The 19596-nt window shown below is 34.9% G+C and overlaps 1 protein-coding gene across 1 annotated transcript in view; it reads left to right on the top strand.

Annotated features, from left to right (window-relative positions):
• Positions 1-19596, top strand: part of LOC123549403 (uncharacterized) — a 137630-nt gene that overhangs the window by 86633 nt on the left and 31401 nt on the right. Inside the window, exons 41-47 of the mRNA XM_053546709.1 lie at positions 7453-7542; positions 7876-8022; positions 9613-9752; positions 10509-10719; positions 12256-12342; positions 18038-18185; positions 18570-18760. Coding sequence (XP_053402684.1) covers positions 7453-7542; positions 7876-8022; positions 9613-9752; positions 10509-10719; positions 12256-12342; positions 18038-18185; positions 18570-18760 — 1014 coding nt within the window. The remainder of the gene's footprint in view (positions 1-7452; positions 7543-7875; positions 8023-9612; positions 9753-10508; positions 10720-12255; positions 12343-18037; positions 18186-18569; positions 18761-19596) is intronic.

Below are 19596 nucleotides of genomic sequence, written 5' to 3'. Positions count from 1 at the left end.
AGGCTATATTTTTCAATTGATCTTCCTGAAATTATGTCAGAATGATTGCCTTGATGAAATCTAGGTTGGGTTTGAATATGGGTCATCTGAGATCAAAAACTAGGTCACTAGGTCAAATTAAAGAAAAATCTTATGTATGCGATAGAGGCTGTATTTTTCAATTGATATTCATGAAATTTCCTCAGAATGATTGCCTTGATAGAATCTACGTTGAGTTTGATTATGGGTCATTGGACTCAAAAAGTAGGTCACTAGGTCAAATGAAAGAAAACCCTTCTGTATGCGATAGAGGCTGTATTTTTCAATTAATCTTCATGAAATTTGGTCAGAATGATTGCCTTGATGTAATCTAGGTCAAGTTCAATTATGGATCATCTGGGTCAAAAAGTAGGTCACAAGGTTAAATCAAAGAAAAATATTGTGTATGCGATAGAGGCTGTATTTTTCAACTGATCTTCATGAAATTTTGTCAGAATGATTGCCTTGATGAAATCTAGGTCAAGTTCGAATATGGGTCATCTGGGTTTACAAACTAGGTCACTAAGTCAAATCAAGGAAAAACCGTGTGTATGCAGTAGGGACTGCATTTTACACTGGATTTCATAAAATTTGGTCAGAATGGTTGGCTTGATGAAATCTACGTCAAGTTCGAATATGGCTAGTCTGGGGTCAAAAACTAGGTCACTAGGTCAAATCAAAGAAAATACTTATTTATACTCAAGATTTTTTGCTCCAATTTTAATAATTGGTCAGAATATTTTTTTCCATGAAATCATTAGGTCAAACATGTTTACACTGTTATGGTGTGTTATGGTGTGTTTCTCAGGTGAGCGACCTAGGGTCATCTTGGCCCTCTGTGAGAAGTTGTATCAAAATCTACATTGTAGAAAAATTTCTATTCGCGAAAATGTTATGATAGTTATGATTTTACTATAGACTCCCATTATGAGATATTGCGTGAGGTCCAAATTTTTCAAACCAGCCTAGCAAAAAACCAAGCACACGACCCTATCTTTTGAGCGTGCTCAAACCATGCAAAAAAAGAATTACTCTTTATTTAGATTTGTCATGTTTAAACTTTGACAGTGTGTGTGTGTGTGTGTGTGTGTGTGTGCGCGCGCGTGTGTGCGTGCAAGAATGCGCGCGTGTGTGTGCGTGCGTGTTTGTTAAAAAAATCGGGTCGTTTATATATATGTTATTCGATTTCAGTTGGGCAGACCTCATCCGTCAACACATTTTGGTACTTTATTATTCAGTGTTATATATCAATAAATGTAAATGTACTTATGTGTTTCGAGAGGTTTTATTTAATTACAAGTATAAAATTTTCCGGAAAAATCATATATATTTTTTGGAGGGGGAGACAGTAATGTTACTTATACTAAAAAAGGAAAAACGTTTCTTTTTTATCAAACATTTTATGTGATTTAATTGGCAACAAAACTTACTATGCAAGAAATTTCTTTGAATAATGATTATAATGATTTCAGTTGGGTATTTTTTCTTTGGAGTGGCAGTTTTGCTTCATACAGGGAAAAATGGAGCATATTAGGCACTGGGGATTGGGCTGATATTTGGTCTCATGAGAAAGGCGGAAAAAGCCCCGATAGTTAAAGTAAATTATACCACATATAACAGCTTTAGCGATTAAATATATTAAAACACGATTCTGTTATATATGCTATGTCCTTTATTTGAAAATGAATGCAATAGGGATTTACTGATTTTGTCATGGTATGGCCCGAAATAGTAAGTCATTGTGATATCAGTTTGACCATATGAACTACGAAGAAAAAATCTTAAATGTAATAAAAATTAGTTTGTTAGACAGAAACATAGACCTCATACATTATTTTTGATCTTGTCAAGAGATCCTAGAGAAGCGCAATGCGTGTATTTGCCGATCATACTTTTCCATTTCTTTCGCACGAACTACGAAAAAATGTTTCTTAAGTGTTATAGGTATGTGAGTTGTCAGACAAACAAAGACCTCATGTACTTTTTCTTATTTGCTGTAACAAATGCATGTATTTGCCGATCATATTCTTCCATGTAGTAAAAAATTAGGTTGCCAGATATAAACATACACCTCATGTATTATTTCTATTCTCGCTATGATAACCTGTAGAAACGCAAGACATGCATTTGTCGCTCATTATTTTTCATTTTTCATTTATTTGGCATTAACTGCAAAAATATTCTTAAAAGAAGTTAGAATGTACGTTGCAAAATACAAACATAAATCTCATGTTTTATTTCTAATCTTATTATGACAACCTACTGAAGTGCTTAATCACGATGAAACTTAGATCAGACTATTTGTCTGTTGTCATGCTGGAGTTAACATATTTTATATTTTCTGCCACTGTACACATACCCGATTTTCGACGCCTAGCAATTATTTTACTAACTGATTTAAAGCTACTCTTTGATTTTTTTCTTCACCCTCTCTTATAGTATTTATTTTAAAAAATACAAATATATAAATATTTGACTTCGAAACATAATTTGTGATTTCATAATTATAACTGAATAGAGCAAAACATGATTAAAGCACTTACTACAAGATAATTTATTATTATTAGATCATAGAAAGAAATCGGAAAAGTCAGAACTCGACAGGTCGCGTTCAACAATTCAGAAATATCGGTTTAATTTAGATAGTTCAGGGACCGCATGCTACAGTCCACACCTTCAAGGGTTTGTGGTTATTTCTATTTCATAGATAAGAACGGTTTACTACTATGCAGATCTTTCTTTTATGTTTTAAAGATTCTATTTATTAGTCCCCTACTTGGTGAAAGCCAGTTACTGGTCTTAAAAGAATACTCGTTTCCCTCATTCCGACATTCCCTCCGTCCTTTCATTTGTTTGTCCGCAATTCTTTGTCCGGTCCATAACTCTGCCATGCATTAAGAGATTTTATATTACTTTGCACTAATGTTTCCCATGATATGACGACGTTTTCCTGTTTGTTCAATAACTCTCCTATGCATGAAGGGATTTGAATATTACTTGGCAGAAGTGTACCTCGTAATAAAACAATGTGTCATGCATAGCTCTCCTACCCCTAGCTGAAAGGTCAAGGTCACACTCGGCAGTCAGGCGTAACAACGCATGGACAGGGTCTGTTTCATATCCGGTCCATGACTATGAAATCATGAATCTTAGGGATTTTAATATCACTTCGCACAAATTGTTCCCATGTTAAGGCAACGTGTCATGCGCAAAACCCGAACCACTAGCTCAAATGTTAAGATCACAATTGGAGGTCAAAGGTCAACAAGTTTTTTTTCCCCTGTCCAGTCCATAACTCTGTTATCTGTGAATTTTAATATTACTTTGCACAAATAAACCTCTAAATAAGACGACGTGTCATGCACAACTTTCAGAATACAGAGGTCAAGGTCACACTTTACAGTATAATATTAACATTGCACAAACAGGGTCAGTTTTGCATCCGGTCCATAACTCTGCCATTCATTAAGGGATTTTAATTTTACTTAGCAGAAATATTCCCCATGATAAAATGAGATGACATGTGGAAAACCCCGATCCCTACTCAAAGGTCAAGGACACAATCGGATGTCAAAGGTCAACAGGTATTTTTTCCTGTCCGGTTCATAACCGCCATCATTGACGGGATTTTCATATTACTTGGCAGAAATGTACCCCATACTAAGAGGATGTTTTATGCACACTTTCAGAACTTTGGCTCAAAGGTCAGTGTCACACTTGGCTATTAAATGTTAACATGACATAAACAGGGTCTGTTTTGTATCCGGTCCAGAACTCTTACCGCCTCGATAGCCTAGTGATAGAGCGTCTTTTTCGAGTGCGGGAGGTCGCTGGTTCGATCCCCGACCGCGTCATACCATAGACGTGAAAAATGGTGCCATTAGCTCCCTTGGTTGACGCCCAGCAGTACAAAGGAAACTGGCCTCTTCTCTAAAACCCTCGTGGTGATGGATTCCACCAGGAATGAGGTGTCGAGAGTGATTAATATTAGTTGTAGAACTTCCTTCACAATCGACCTTAAATAAATTATGTATAAACTAACTCTGTCATTCATCAAGGGATTACAGTATTACGTTGCAAAAATCTTTCCCATGATAAAACAATGTGTCAGGCGCAACACCCAAAACCCTAGCTTATAGGTCAAGGACACATTACGAGATCAAATGTTAATAGGATTTTTTCCTGTCCAATCTCTTACTTTGTCATACAAAACAGGATTTAAATATCTAAATATCAGTTTGGATAAATGTTCACCACCATGAGACAATTTTCATGTGTAAGAACCAGGTCCATGGTTCTAAAGTCAAGGTCAGACTTGGACACCAAAGGTAAAATTCAAGAATTACTTTGTTCGCAGTATTTTTTCTTTATCCATTGAGGGATTTTGATGTAACTTGGCACAAATGGTCATCACCATGAGGCACCCTTCTTTGATTACTTCCCTTTGTTGATACTTCCGTTTTAAAATGATGAAATTTGCTATGACGAGCGTATATGGTGACATTCTCCCACCCTTGATTATAGTTACGAAACAGTCAACAACTGTAGTTTTTGTATATGCAAACTTTTAATCCAAGTGTTTTGTTATAACATATTGTACAAATTGTATATGTAGTATAATATTTTTATACGTCATTAACAGATTATTTTATAGTGTAGTAGTGAAATTAAAGTGCTTCCAGTTGGGGACTTTTTATGACATTGCAATACTTCATTTACTAGTAAATATAAAAGTTGTCAAAATAACCATTATTATATTTTTTCTTCATCAACATATTACTTAAACTGTTTGTACTTACCATATAATGTAAATGATTTTCTAACATGTCCTATAATTGTACTATTTCTCCAGTATTAAAAGTTCATGGCTGTATGCTGTACAGACACGAGATGTTTCAGCAATAACAAACTGAGGTCTATAATCGGCTGTATGGCCCGTGTAGTATCTAGTTCTAGTTATTTGATTTATATGCAAATCTGTAAATTTCATGTAGATTTCTCAATATCAGTGATAAACTGAAGGAAATAATGATGTAAGTTTGTCTGTTTAATTTGTAAGTTTACAACCGCACATTTCTTATTTTTTTGTTCTTCTGTAGCGTTCTGTTTTAGGTATAAACAATATACAATCTTGAATATAAAACAACATTACAATACAACGAAATCATAATGTATGCATATCTATGGGGAGAAGTGTTTTATTAATATTTATTTGACAGTAAACATTAAGAATGATTGGAAGCTCAAAAAGTTTGTAGTTGGATATGATTAAAACTGCGCTTTAAAATTCAGAACTTTGAAGAAGAGGCTCTAAACGTACATGTGGCTTAACTTGCTGTTGTTTTGCTAAATATTTACCAATTCATTTGTAGTATACTCTTACTATGACTCAGTATGTCAAAAAGGTATGTCTAAAACAGAGGTCGAGCATTTTGATTTCGACATACTTATGCTCATTAATTGTGTACAAATGCATTATATGTGCCAATGCTTTTCATATTTGACGAACGTAATGAAGAAAATACGAAACAGAAATATCATGAAGAAATATTAGTAGGACAAGCAAGAAAGATTTATGTAGCGGATTAAATACAAAGAGCAACCTCGCTCGCAACATTTCATAATTTATAAAAGAGTGAAAACTAGAATTAGTCATCATATACACTTAAGAGTCAGTTTAAAACTTCAATCCAATTTCGTCTAGGCATAATATATATTAAATTCATGATAAATATTTTGGTTTACTGATTTCTGTTCATGGTAAATCGAGGAGTCCAATCCTATGACAATTTGATAAAAAAGACTTTGTTAATCAATTTTTAGTTTTTAATCGTGTGTTGATTCGTGAAAGAGAATCAACGGTAACTGCTGCAGAATGACGTCAGTAAAAGAGTTTAACCAAGAGCTATAAATAGATTTACTCGAAGAAGAGGTGCACTCTCTATACCAATATCACACAATAACGGTGGTAAAGCGTGCTGATTGTAGGGATAATACACGTTTTTTTGTGTATTAACGTCTGCAGAAGCCCGCGGGATTGTTTGTGACCGAGACCGAAGGTCGCTATTCTTGCATAAAAATATATTTCACGACGATTTATGTATTGTTTTCATATGTGATGACTTGACGATTCCGGTACATTTTTTATTTACCATTCCAGTTGTTCTTGGAAACGGTAAACATGTTTTAAATATCCGTATCCAGGGCCCGGAAATAAACAACACTATCAAAAGCACATCCTGAAGGTTTTTAAGCGATTTCTTTTTATCTCTCATTATTACAAACATAAAATTACCAATAATTGTTCATATCAGTTCACAATTTGCTGGACTCGATCACAATTTCAAGAATAATAACTTTATGTTCGAGTTATATCGAGTACGGACACGCAGTTGGAGTACGGATGAGTACGAACGTAGTGTCAAGTTTCCAAGCTGTTTATATAAATTCTTCGGGAAATTAGATAAAAACATACTGACTGATACTTACAAAATCATAAATATGATACCTAAAAACAAAGAATCGCACAGGTAAACACGCAATTCTTTAAAATTCACGGTTGTCTACAAAATCTGAACTGACGCAGAGTTCTAAAAGGGGAGTAAACAAGGGAAGAAACGAGTACGAACAAAGTTGGGGGAAGCGCATTCGGCGTTAGTTACTGATACAGTAAAACATTCTATGGTTTAGATTGCATCTTTAATGCTTCAAGAAGAGGTTTTTAGGAAAGAAAAAAGACGCAGATACCAGATGTAAATCTGCGCAGAATTACGTAGATCTATACGTCCCTGGGAAAGCATTTTAAAAATAAAAACTGGGTATCAACAGCACGTGAATTGCCTTGTTTGCACACGATTTTTCTCCCGTTAATACATGGGCGGATCCAGTGAAAAAAGTAGTTTTATGCAAGAATATCCAACAGGTCTTCTGCAGTTCGAAAGTTGGCAATGCAGAAAGTATAGTTATAGTAAAATATGATGTTAATCAAATACAAATAATCAATATACAGATAGAAATTATAAGGCCTAAAATATAGTTTGTTTCCGGTATCTTGACCTACCATAAATTTTTAGCCCGATCCTAAATGTTTCTTTGGCTGTTGAAAGTTTTTTTATTAATTTTAAAAACAGAAAGTTGCAAAATTGCACTTTTTGCTTCAAACATGGTCGCAGATAACAGAAAGTTTAGATGAATCAGACTGGTAAAATTTTTAAAAAGTCTATAGTTACACTTTATTTAATAGATATTATATCTAGAAAAAGCATATAAATTTCATACATTTCATAAAAAACTGCATCTTAAAATACCATTTAGAAATGCAATAATGATAATAGTACAGTCGAAGGAAACTATTGGGTTACCTTATTACTTTAAAGTATTTGGCTTTTATATCTAAGATGTACCTCTGTATCTATGTTCTCACTTTTGCTGTAGACTCACTAGTGTTCACAGCTAAACGTGGGCCAAGTGCAAGCTCCGCTGTAGCTGCAGACGAAATTCTGCTCACTGATGGACCTTGTGCAGGTAGTACTTTCATTAACCCCATATTGTAACTATAACGGAACGCAACAGGCTGAGTATAGATTAAGTCACTATAAGAACTAGCATATGTATATCATATAAACCACTTAAAACATGGTTTGTTAAAACATTTTTGTTAATGTATGATCATTCCAAGATCCAAGTAAAGAATTTTCCCACATAACATTGTGAAACGACGGGATTATAGCTTAAGCTGAAAATAACTAAATCTTGTTATGTAAATGAGTCAATACTGCGACAAAATGTCATTATCACTATGTTTTTTATTGCATTAATTAAAATTGCACTAAAAGAGATGAGTCTTACCTTTTCCAGAGAGTCTTCTAGACGGTATGTGCGACTTTGACAGACCAAGATCTTGCGGAATGTCTGTTGAGTGTATTTCCTGTGACAGGACGAAACATTCGTACATATGGATGTGGCAAAGTTATAACAGAACATATAGCCGTATACAAGCTAATGGTACAAGTTCCAACAGTTATTCTCAGTACAATATCTATCACATGTTTGACGTCTAGGGAGTGTATTAAAGCCATTACATAAAAATGATAATACGCTACAGTGTGTTATAAAGCTTTGACGTCGGCGTTGTTTATAGCATGTAGACACGTTGACTTGTTTTTATAGTAAAAAAAAGTGAAGTATTTTGATGTTTCGGAAGAAAAGCACACATGTGATAGATAGAATACACAATGTATTACATTTGTGACTTATTAAACTCGTTCAATAACATTGATAGAATACTACCCCTTGCCAGAGCCTTGCAATCTATTATTTCATTCAACGAGTTAAATAAATTCATTATGTAATAACCATTGATACAGTAGAGATTATTTATACGACTAATTTCACCACCACAATTTACCAGACCAAAGCGCCTGGCAGTGCGAAAGTGCGAAAGTGCGAAAATAACTAATTCGTTTAAACGAAATAACTAATTCGTTTAAACGAAATGATTTTGTTTAAACGAAATAGTTATTTCGTTTAAACGAAATGATTTTGTTTAAACGAAATGAAAAAAAGTCTCACATTACCTAAGTGGAAAAAAAGTGCGTAACATGTAAATCATTTCGTTTAAACGAAATAACTTTCGTTTAAACGAAATAACTAATTCGTTTAAACGAAATCATTTCATTTAAACGAATTAGTTATTTCGTTTAAACAAAATGATTTCGTTTAAACGAAATAACATTTCGTTTTAACGAAATAACTAATTCGTTTTAACAAAATGATTTCGTTTAAACGAAATAACATTTCGTAAAAACGAAATCATTTCGTTAAATGAATAACTATTCGTTTAAACGAATCATTCGTAACGATTATTTCGTTTAAACGAAATATTATTTCGTTAAAACGAAATCATTTCGTTTAAACGAAATAAAAAAAGTCTCACATTACCTAAGTGGAAAAAAGTGCGTAACATGTCACTTTAGGGGCACCGTATGAAACATTAAAAAGAGGTATGAGTATATATACAAATATGGAGTGTATATAAGCAGCATATATATATATATATATATATATATATATATATATATATATAACTATATATATATATATATATAACATACTAAAACAACATTTTGTGCACAGAATTAGAAAATGTCTCCAAGATAGCCGTAATTTTGTTATTAGCGAATTCGAGACACCGGGTATAACTGAGCCGCGCCATGAGAAAACCAACATATAGTGGCTTTGCGAGCAGCATGGATTCAGACCAACCTGCGCATCCGCGCAGTCTGGTCAGGATCCATGCTGTTTGCTAATGATTTCTCAAATGATTTCGCTTTGAAAATGCGAACAGAATGGATCCTAACCAGGCTGCGCGAATGCGCAGGCTGGTCTGGATGCATGCTGGTCGCAAAGCCACTATGTTGATTTTCTCATGCCGAGGCTCAACTGTTTATGATTTATGCTCAGATGATTACTCTAGTTACAACTGCAGTGTTTGAGTTGTTTTCTTTTTGTTATATTCTACCTTAATATGCACAAGATTAAACACGAATCATCTATCGTCGACATTGCATTCAATGAAGTTTTCAAAACGTTTAGGTTCTTTTATGGCGGTCAACTCTACATTTGGCAACGAGGGTGACGAGACTGTCACGAGTTTTATGGTACCAAACCTGGCTAATATTACCGCTGTCCAATTTATATACCAAATGTATGAAGTAAATGGGGACGAACTGGAGGTAAAACGTGTCTTATATTTTGTTATGATTTATGATACACTTTTCAAACAATATTTGTACATACTTAGCCTGCTCTGAGTTGTTTGTTTGATTTAATGTCTTATCGATGCAATTATACGTCATATGGCGACTTTCCAGCTTTAATGGTGGCGGAAGAATCAAATGCCCTTCCGTACATTATTTTGTTACGGGAGGGCACCTGAGTAAAACAACAACATACCGTAAGCCGGTTTGACGGCTCCCTAACTTGATGAATTCAACGCCCCGTGTGAGGCCCGAACCCACATCCGTACGTGACAAGCGATTTTAAGTCAGCGACTTCACCACTCAGCTTTGGAGCCTTCCCTTGGCCTTCTTTGAATATATCTTTTCTAGCACTACAGTTATATTTAATTATCTATGTAATTATTACTTTTTTGAAGCAAACTCACATTAAAGGTACCGTATGCAAGCATTTTGATTACTGCAGGTGAAAGTTTCGAGTGACTTCCAGATCATTAAATGTTAAAGTTTCCTTTTATCTGTTTCATTTATTTATTTTCAGCTATTGTAGGAAAAGTTAAACGAAAGTAAAGTATGATATATACGAACATTACAGATCTTACAAACTTGTTTTTTTTTCAAAACAAGTGATTATAAGCTATTTGGCTTTTGTAAGTGTAATACTAATGCACGATTTTATTATATAGAGCTAAACTGTATACATGTCTGATGATTAACACCTTAGCATTTTCATACCGTTGTGCTTTGCTACAGGTGCTGCTTTATGAGAATGACAGTTTACACACGACACTTTTTAACCAAAACAGTAGCTATGGAAACCAATGGATTGATAAGTGCGTACAGCTTCCTGACAATATTAACCCGACAAGTACCTTTAAAATATCATTCAGAGCTACTCGTGGGAAAGGATTGAAAGGTTATATTGCGATAGACAATGTGAAACTTCTGACTGGTGAATGTCAACGTATGTATATGTATATAATATATATAATTATAGCTTTACGTTTAAAAGTTTCTGCGCAAAGAAATGTTCAGTATAAAGCATTTTTGGTAGTTTTATTGTTGTGAATATTTCATCAGCTTGTAAAATGAGATGATGATGAAACATATCCAAGCCGTGTATTTTAAAACATATTCTGATATGCTTGTCTCTGTTAAAGGTGCAAAATAAAGACAAATGAATAGACATAAATCTTAAAAAAAGACTACACATTTTGAAATATAGTATTAAACATTACGATAGCCGTGCAATATTCCCTTGAAATCAACACATGTACAGAGAAACAAATGATTGTTTCTGTATTTTCTTAGACTGACATGGGTGGTCATTTTGTCCTACTTTCGTGTTTATCGCTTTTCCGTAATCGGTCGAAATTCTTCGGGATCACGTAATTTTAAAATTGTTTCAAACGAATATCCATTTAAGACGCGCAACAAAATAACTGTATTTCCATGATGGTAATTATGCACGACTTGCACGAAAAATATGAGATGAACAAAATTTTAATTTAAAATTGACAGTGACATATATTAGGCCAAGACAATGTGTTTAATGTCTAAAATCTTATTAAATTAATGTAGCCATATGCACATAAATAAGTGTATTTAGGTAAATTTCAATCATACTTTGTTTCTGCAGTGTAAGACGGTTACTCATTTATATTCTTAAAATTATACTGAAAAGAGATTAACTGAAAACGTTTACAGACGAAGTTGTAAAAACACTTTCAATCGGGAAGGGCCTGAATTGTCCTTATGAAAGCTTGTAGTATAGCTGTATATTACCTGTATTATAAGAATGATTTTCATGAAGTTTTTATGAGTTACAAAATTATTGAATTCCATTTGCTAAGTTTGTAAAAATCACATTATCGTTTGGGCATATGATATACTTTGCATCTATTTATAAATTATAGCCTCGTTTCGGAGGATTCTTCCGAAAAAGTCCGAAGATGCTCGACGGGTTCGTAAGCAGTCGGAAAACATACTTTCGCTTTGACATAGGCAACATTTTTTGTTTATTTGTTAGTTATTCTTGAACATATTCATGACTATTTGGTCAGAACCGATGCAGTGGGCTATATTTTCAGTAAATAGGAAGTCTCAGCTACAAACTCTGGTTTTCATATAATACTCGTTCGGGTTTTAGTAGTGGACGTTTAAAACCCACGCTAGAATGACGTGACGTTATCTTGCGGTGACGTCATGTTTTTGTTGCAACCAGGAAAGAGCACTGCTATATCTTATCTACTGTTTTATATAAAGGGAATATTAGAATCAAAATAATTTATAGCAAAACTGTGTTTAAACACTATTTATACATTCGGATGGTAATACGTCGTTTAAAATAATTTTCTCCGGCTGAGCCCCCTTGAAATTATAACGCACGACGTATTACCGCCCATCGTGCATAAATAGTGTTAAAACACTCTTTTGCTATAAATAATTTCGATTCTAATATGCCCTTAATATATTAATGATTATTCCATTGATCATGCAGGTCCAGTTGTGACATGCGCGGATGGGTTATCGCAGTGTGAGTGGAAAACTAGTACAAGTGGTCCATTATTCTGGAAGTTTTTTAAAGGTATGTTAAATTCTAGTGTCTAGTAACTACCAAACTCTTTCTTAATCTAAAACAATTTTGTTACCATGACAAATGCTGAAAAATGGCATTACACACAAAGCAAGGGAATAATGCTTTTTAATGGTGTTTTTGTTTTCCTTCTCTAAAATACTTGTTTCTATTCACGCTATTTTTTGTTTTAATTACCATTCACTTAGCGTTTCAGAGATATGAAGACATTATAAAGAGGACATCATGTCTATGAGATAACTATTCATGTACTTTTAGTTGATATCAAAGTATATACGTAAAAGGCTAAGTTTCTGTTAGTTTACGTCCCGTTTTGCAAGGCGGCTTTTATACACAGTTTGAAGAAAACATGATTTGTAGAACGCATTGCCGTATGGTTCTACCAAAAATTGTTCAAACTGAAACCCTGGATTGAAAACAGGTCCCACCTCGGGGGACCCAAGTTTTACATAGACTTAAAGGGAAAAAAACTGTAAAACTCTTCTTGTCTTAAACCACAAGACTAAGTATATATGGTATGTTGCATTGCTTAATAGTCCTCTTCCATAATTGTTAATATTAAGCCCTTGGGGTGAAAAGAGGCTCCACCAAGGGGGTTCCAAGCTTTACATGGGAAAAAAATTAAAAAATCTTCTTGCCTGAAACTGCAAGGCCTAGGCTTTTTATATTTGCTACATATAAGAAAAAAACTTTAAGGTATAGGTTCATGTTTCAGAGAAAGAAGTTCGAACGTCATCAAATCATAGAAAGAAAGTATTGTTTTACATGAAAATTTAACAGCGTAAAACATTTACTAGTATATTATTCTACAAAACCATTGTCAATTTACTTATATATGTATTGAATTCCGGAAAGGGGCTGCATGAAGGGACCACACTTCTGGACAATTCAGCGGCTTTAAAAACTCACCCTTTTTAAAGCTGTTACATGTCTTCGTTTTGATGCATCTGGCAAGTGTTTAAACTTTACACAACTAGGTAAAACATCGTTTTTGACAATTGTTTACATTTATTTCTTTACAAATGGCATTCTTATTTAAAGGGGGACAACTCATTAAGAATATTTTAAGTATCCAACTCTGTGGGACAGAACAGTAAATTTGTTTGTTTTGGGTTTAACGCCATTTTTCAACAGTAACATGTTTCAGTCATGTAACGGCGGGCAGTTAACCTAACCGGTGTTCCTGGATTCTGTACCAGTACAAACCTGTTCTCTGCAAGTAACTGCCAACTTCCCCACATGAATCAGAGGTTGAGGACTAATGATTTCAGACACAATGTCGTTTATCAAATAGTCACGGAGAACATACGCCCCGCCCGAGGATCGAACTCGCGACCCCGCGATCCGTAGACCAACGCTCTTACCTACTGAGCTAAGCGGGCGGGCTAGAACAGTAAAACATGTATTGGACAGATAAGTTGTTTGTTAAGATGCTGTTCATTTACTTAAAAAATATGTTGTTTTGTGATATACTGCTAAATCTTAAAAAAGTCTTTTGTGCCTAGGCTCTTGATATTTGTTCTGTTTTATTGTTTAGTGGTCTTTTACCAAGATAATTAAAATTATGCCCCTGAGGATAAAAGAGGTCCCACCCAGGGGGTCCTAAGATTTACATAGGAAATTTTTTTAAAAATCATCTCGCTTGAAACTGCAAGGCTTATTATTTTAATATTTGGTATGTTTATTGCTTAATGTTCGTCTATATTACCGTGGGCCCAAGTTTCACATAGACTTAAATAGGAAAGAAAATCTTCTTGTGTTAAAGTTCAAGGCTTAAGCCTTTGATATTTGGTATGTAGCATTGCATAGTGGTTCTCTAACAAGATTGTTTAAATTATGCCCTTGGGGTGAAAAGAGGCCCCGCCACTGGGGTCACTTGTATATGAGTTATATAGGAAAACTACTTAAAATTTTTCTGATTATATTTCCAAGATTGTTTAATTATAATAACCTGATGACCAAAAGTAATTAGAAGTCACTTGACTGTGACCTTAACCTACTGACCTACTTTCTTGTTGTTTTTTTTTATGATACAACTTTAAAATTTGGATGACATGTACAGTTTTTGCACACCGATGATAACAGCACAGAAATTTGGACCACGTCAGTAACTTTCGATAAAGATTTCATTACTCATCTTTAATGTTCTAAGCCTTACCCTACAGACCTATTTTCTTGTTTTTGAAGCTACAGAAAAGAGATTTATATAATGTTTTAACATATTCCAGTACTTATCATGAAGAATCTTTACCATGACATTATCACCTAGTTTTTAAGCTTTAGCAAAGACATTTATTCAAGCAAGCAACTAAACTCAGGTGAGAGATATAGGGCCATCATGGCCCTCTAGTGTTTTTGTATTTCAGCTTGTATCTCAGTTACAACTGGGGGAATGGATTGAAACTTCTCACACTTATTCACTGTGATAAGCTGACTTACATTATATAGGTTCCATTACTCTGTTCTAATTTATTAACAAAATTCTGTTCCTTTTTTAACTTAAAAAATTGATGAAGGCTTGACACAGTAAGTTGGTATCTCAGTAATTGCTATTTAAGAGTGGATTGAAACTTCACACACTTATTCACTGTGATGAGCCCGCCCGCTTAGCTCAGTAGGTAAGAGCGTTGGTCTAAAGATCTCGGGGTCGCGAGTTCGATCCTCGGGCGGGGCGTATGTTCTCCGTGACTATTTGATAAACGACATTGTGTCTGAAATCATTAGTCCTCCACCTCTGATTCATGTGGGGAAGTTGGCAGTTACTTGCGGAGAACAGGTTTGTACTGGTACAGAATCCAGGAATACTGGTTAGGTTAACTGCCCGCCGTTACATGACTGAAATACTGTTGAAAAACGGCGTTAAACCCAAAACAAACAAACAAACAAACAAAATATTCACTGTGATAATCTGACTTACATTGTATAGGTTCTATTACTCTGTTTTTATTTATCAACAAAATTCTGTACCTTTTTGAACTTAAAAATGATGAAGGGTTTGTGTGTAAGTTGGTGTCTCAGTAATTGCTATTTAAGAGTGGATTGAATCTTCACACACTTGTTTATTGTCAGAAATCGACTTATCAAAAGGTTCTCTAACACTACTTTGTATTTTTAGCTCACCTGAGCACGAAGTGCTTAAGGTGAGCTTTTGTGATTGCCCTTTGTCCGTCGTCCGTCGTCATCCGTCCATCCGTCGTCTGCCGTCCGTCCGACGCCAACAATTCGACTGTTAACACTCTAGAGGTCACAATTTTGGCTCAATCTTAATGAAACTTGGTCCGAATGTTACCCTTAATAAAATCTTGGACGAGTTTGATATTGAGTTATCTGGAATCAAAAACTAGGTCACCAGGTCAAACCAAAGGAAAAGCTTTTTAACACTCTAGAGGTCACAGTTTTGGCTCAATCTTAATGAAACTTGGTCAGAATGTGTCCCCTCAATAAAATCTTGGACGAGTTTGATATTCGGTTATCTGGGATCAGAAATTAGGTCACCAGATCGAATCAAAGAAAAAGCTTTTTAACACTGTAGAGGCCACATTTGTAACTGTATCTTCATGAAACTTGGTCAGAATGTTAATCTTGATGATCTTTAAGTCCAGTTTGAATCTGGATTATGTAGGTTTAAAAACTAGGTCAAAAGGTCAAATCAAAGGAAAAGCTAGTTAACACTCTAGAGGTCACATTTATGACTGTATTTCAATGAAACTTGGTCAGAATGTTAATCTTGATGATCGATCTTTAAGTCAGGTTTAAATCTGGGTTATCTGGGTTCAAAACCTAGGTTACCAGATTAAACAAAAAGAAAAGCTTGTTAACACTGTAGAGGCCACAGTTATGGCCCAATCTCAATGAAACTTGGTCAGAATGTTACCCTCAATAAAATCTTGAAGGAATTTGATATTCGATTATCTGGGGTCAAAAACTAGGTCACCAGGTCAAATCATAGGAAAAGCTTGCTAATACTCTAGGGGCCACATTTATGACTTTATTTTCATGAACCTTAGTCAGAATGTTAATCTTCATGACCTTTAGGTCAAATTTAAGTCTGGGTTATGTAAGGTTAAAAACTAGGTCACCGGGTCAAATCAAAGGAAAAGTTATTTAGCACTTTAGAGACCACATTTATGACCATATCTTAATGAAACTTGGTCGGAATGTTTATCTTGGTAATATATAGGTCAACTTTAAATCTGGACTAAATGGGATTAAAAACTAGGTCATCGGGTCGAATCAAAGGAAAACCTAGCTAACATTGTATATGCCAAATTTTTGATCGTATCTTAATTAAACTTGGTTTGAATGCTAATGTTGATGATCTTTAGGTGAAGTATAAATCTGGGTCAGGTGGGGTCAAACACTAGGTCACCTGGTCAAATAAAAGGAAAAACATATTAACAGTCTGAGGCCACATTTATGACTTATCTTCATGAAACTTGGTCAGAATGTTAACCTTGATAATCTTTAGGTCAAGTTCGAATCTGTGCTATGTGGGGCCATAAACTAGGTCACCAGGTCAAATCAAAGGAAAAGCTAGTTAACACACTAAAGGCCACATTTATGACCATATCTTAATGAAACTTGGGTCAGAATGTTAATCTTGATGATCTTTAGTCAATAGGTCAAAAGATAAGATAATTAGTATTTGATAATCAAATTCTTAATTGTACGATTCATTATCATATGAGCCGTACTATGAGAAAACCAACGTAGTAGGTTTGCGACCAGCTTGGATCCAGACCAGCCAGGATCCATGTTGTTCGCTTTCAAAGCCTATTACAATTAGAGAAATCGTTAGCGAACAGCATGGATCCTGACCAGACTGTGCGGATGCGCAGGCTGGTCTGGATCCATGCTGGTCGCAAAGCCATTATGTTCGTTTTCACATGACGCAGCTAATATGTTTTCGCGCTTTCACATACAATTATTTACTGGCTACCACAGTTAGATTTATACTCGACAAATAGCTTATCTGTTTCGTTTAATTGATTTAGTAAACCATGAAAAAAAACCTGAATGTCCCTATAAACATACTTACGCCCCACTGTGGGTCAAAAGTGAGCATTGAGGTTTCAATATTTTCTAAGTAGAAATGGAATGAACATATCAAATGAGAGTCAGACGGGCTTATCAGCATATTGATGAAGAACGTTGATGAGCCTGTCTTGCTCTCAATGGACGATATGTAATATCTAATTTATCAGTAGCAGTTTTAGTTGACGTCTGATGTTCTTCTTCATCGAGTTGACTTGAGATATGTTGTCACTTTGCTGCTGTATATGTTGTGCACTTTAGTTGGCTGCAGACGATCTTAAACTTGTTTGTACATTTCAGCAGATGTTAGTAGTTTTGCGTTTTAGTTGGCGTCAGATGTACGTTTCATGTTTCAACTGATGTTAGATGGTTTTTCACTTCAGTTGACATAGTGTATTTTATAGCTTATAAGACCTCCTACAGTCTGGTGAAATCATACGTTCTTTTACAGTTTAATTAAAGTTAACCGTTCTCTTGCAGTTTAGATTACCTCTGACATATCTTATTTTGCAGTTTAGCTGGCTTCAGATATTCTTTTATCTTTTAGGTATCAGATAAACCTTTAACGTGTTTAGTTACTATACCCAACAAAGAAATAAGTGTATTCGTTTGTAGTCTTAGCATTTAACAATTAACGATAATTATGTTTCAGTTTATACTAAAAATATCCGGCTTGTGGACGGCCCGACAGAAAGTAGTGGTGCAGTGGAAGTTTATCACAATGGGTTGTGGGGTCGTGTTTGCGATTATTCTTTTGATATCCGAGAGGCACAAGTAGTCTGTAGACAGCTCGGTTATTCGTGAGTAATATTCATATTGATAATTGAGCCGCGCCATGAGAAAACCAACATAGTGGTTTTGCAATCAGCATGGCTCCAGATCTAGACTAGCCTGCGTATCCGCGCAGTCTGGTCAGGATCCATACTGTTCGCTAATGGTTTCTCTACTGCTGATCTGGATCCATGCTGGTCGCAAAGCCACTATGTAGATTTTCTCATGGCGCGGCTTAATTGTTTTACCCAAGGTGAAAATTGATAAAAGGCTAATATAATCATTCTGTAAGTTTTGTCTGTAACATTTTTGTTTTAAAAACTGTTAGTGATACTTATGATTGTAGCAAATTGTCTTATCTAATATGGTTTAATATGAAGAAGCCAATTGTTGCTATTTTATATCTCTAATAGGACTGACAATGTTAGTTACCGACGCGGGTCTTATTACGGCTACTCAGATACAAAAGTCTGGTTGAGTTATTTGTATTGTCGTGGCACTGAGAACAGTTTGGAGGAGTGCAGCCACAGCGGATGGGGGAATTCTTATTGCAGTTACTACAACCATGCTAGTGTACTATGCTATGGCGAAATATTGGATAAAGGCACTATTTTTATTCTTTTTCTTATATAGTGGTTATTTAAGAATATGTATTTCATAAACTGTTGGACCGATTTTAGATTGTAATTTCACAAGGCTGTTCTTTCACACTGGTTATTCGGGTACTTACTCGAATGAGCGATACCGCCCTCGTGTGATTTATATACATGTAGGTTGTATAGGGTATATAAAAACAATACCAACGTATGACACATATTTAAGCATATTGAACATTTTAAAGACAGAATCGTCCGAGGAAATGCATTAATTCGCACTGGTGAAAATATCAGTCCTCACTAATATTGATATGACTACAAAATTTGAAGAAATTTTACAAAATTCATGTAATTTGACGTTTTGAGACGTATTTTTCTTTGTTCGAAGTCGAGATAACTGAGTTTGGCACTCTCCTTGGTAAAACTATGCATGCTCAACTACAAAACAAATGGATCGTGTACCTGCAAGTTATTTTTGTTGATAAAATTTCAATTATATGCATCCTGTCGCTGTTTTTGATGGTACCTCTGACGATGGATGAAAATAAACAATGATTCCTACCCGTTTGCACATGGGTACCGTCCTCGTTATGTCAATGAACATTTATAAAACTCTCCGCAGCGGTTACTTCCGCTATACGGCACACTTAAATAATCGCTTTGAGGATCTGGAAATAAGAACTGGAAATGTGAAACCCGACCTTTAGTAGATCTATATGATTAGAATGTTAACTTTAAAAATGTAAAGATGTGAGTTAGCAGTACTTCACCAATATCAAATCTTCCCTCACACCCATCCTCTATTCTACACATTCTATCATCTTGCCTACTTGGAGTTTTTCTT

The sequence above is a fragment of the Mercenaria mercenaria genome, chromosome 6, assembly GCF_021730395.1.
Source record: "Mercenaria mercenaria strain notata chromosome 6, MADL_Memer_1, whole genome shotgun sequence".
Lineage (NCBI taxonomy): Eukaryota > Metazoa > Mollusca > Bivalvia > Venerida > Veneridae > Mercenaria > Mercenaria mercenaria.
The sequence above is the reverse complement of the archived record's forward strand: the minus strand, read 5'-3'. Positions and strand labels throughout refer to the sequence as shown.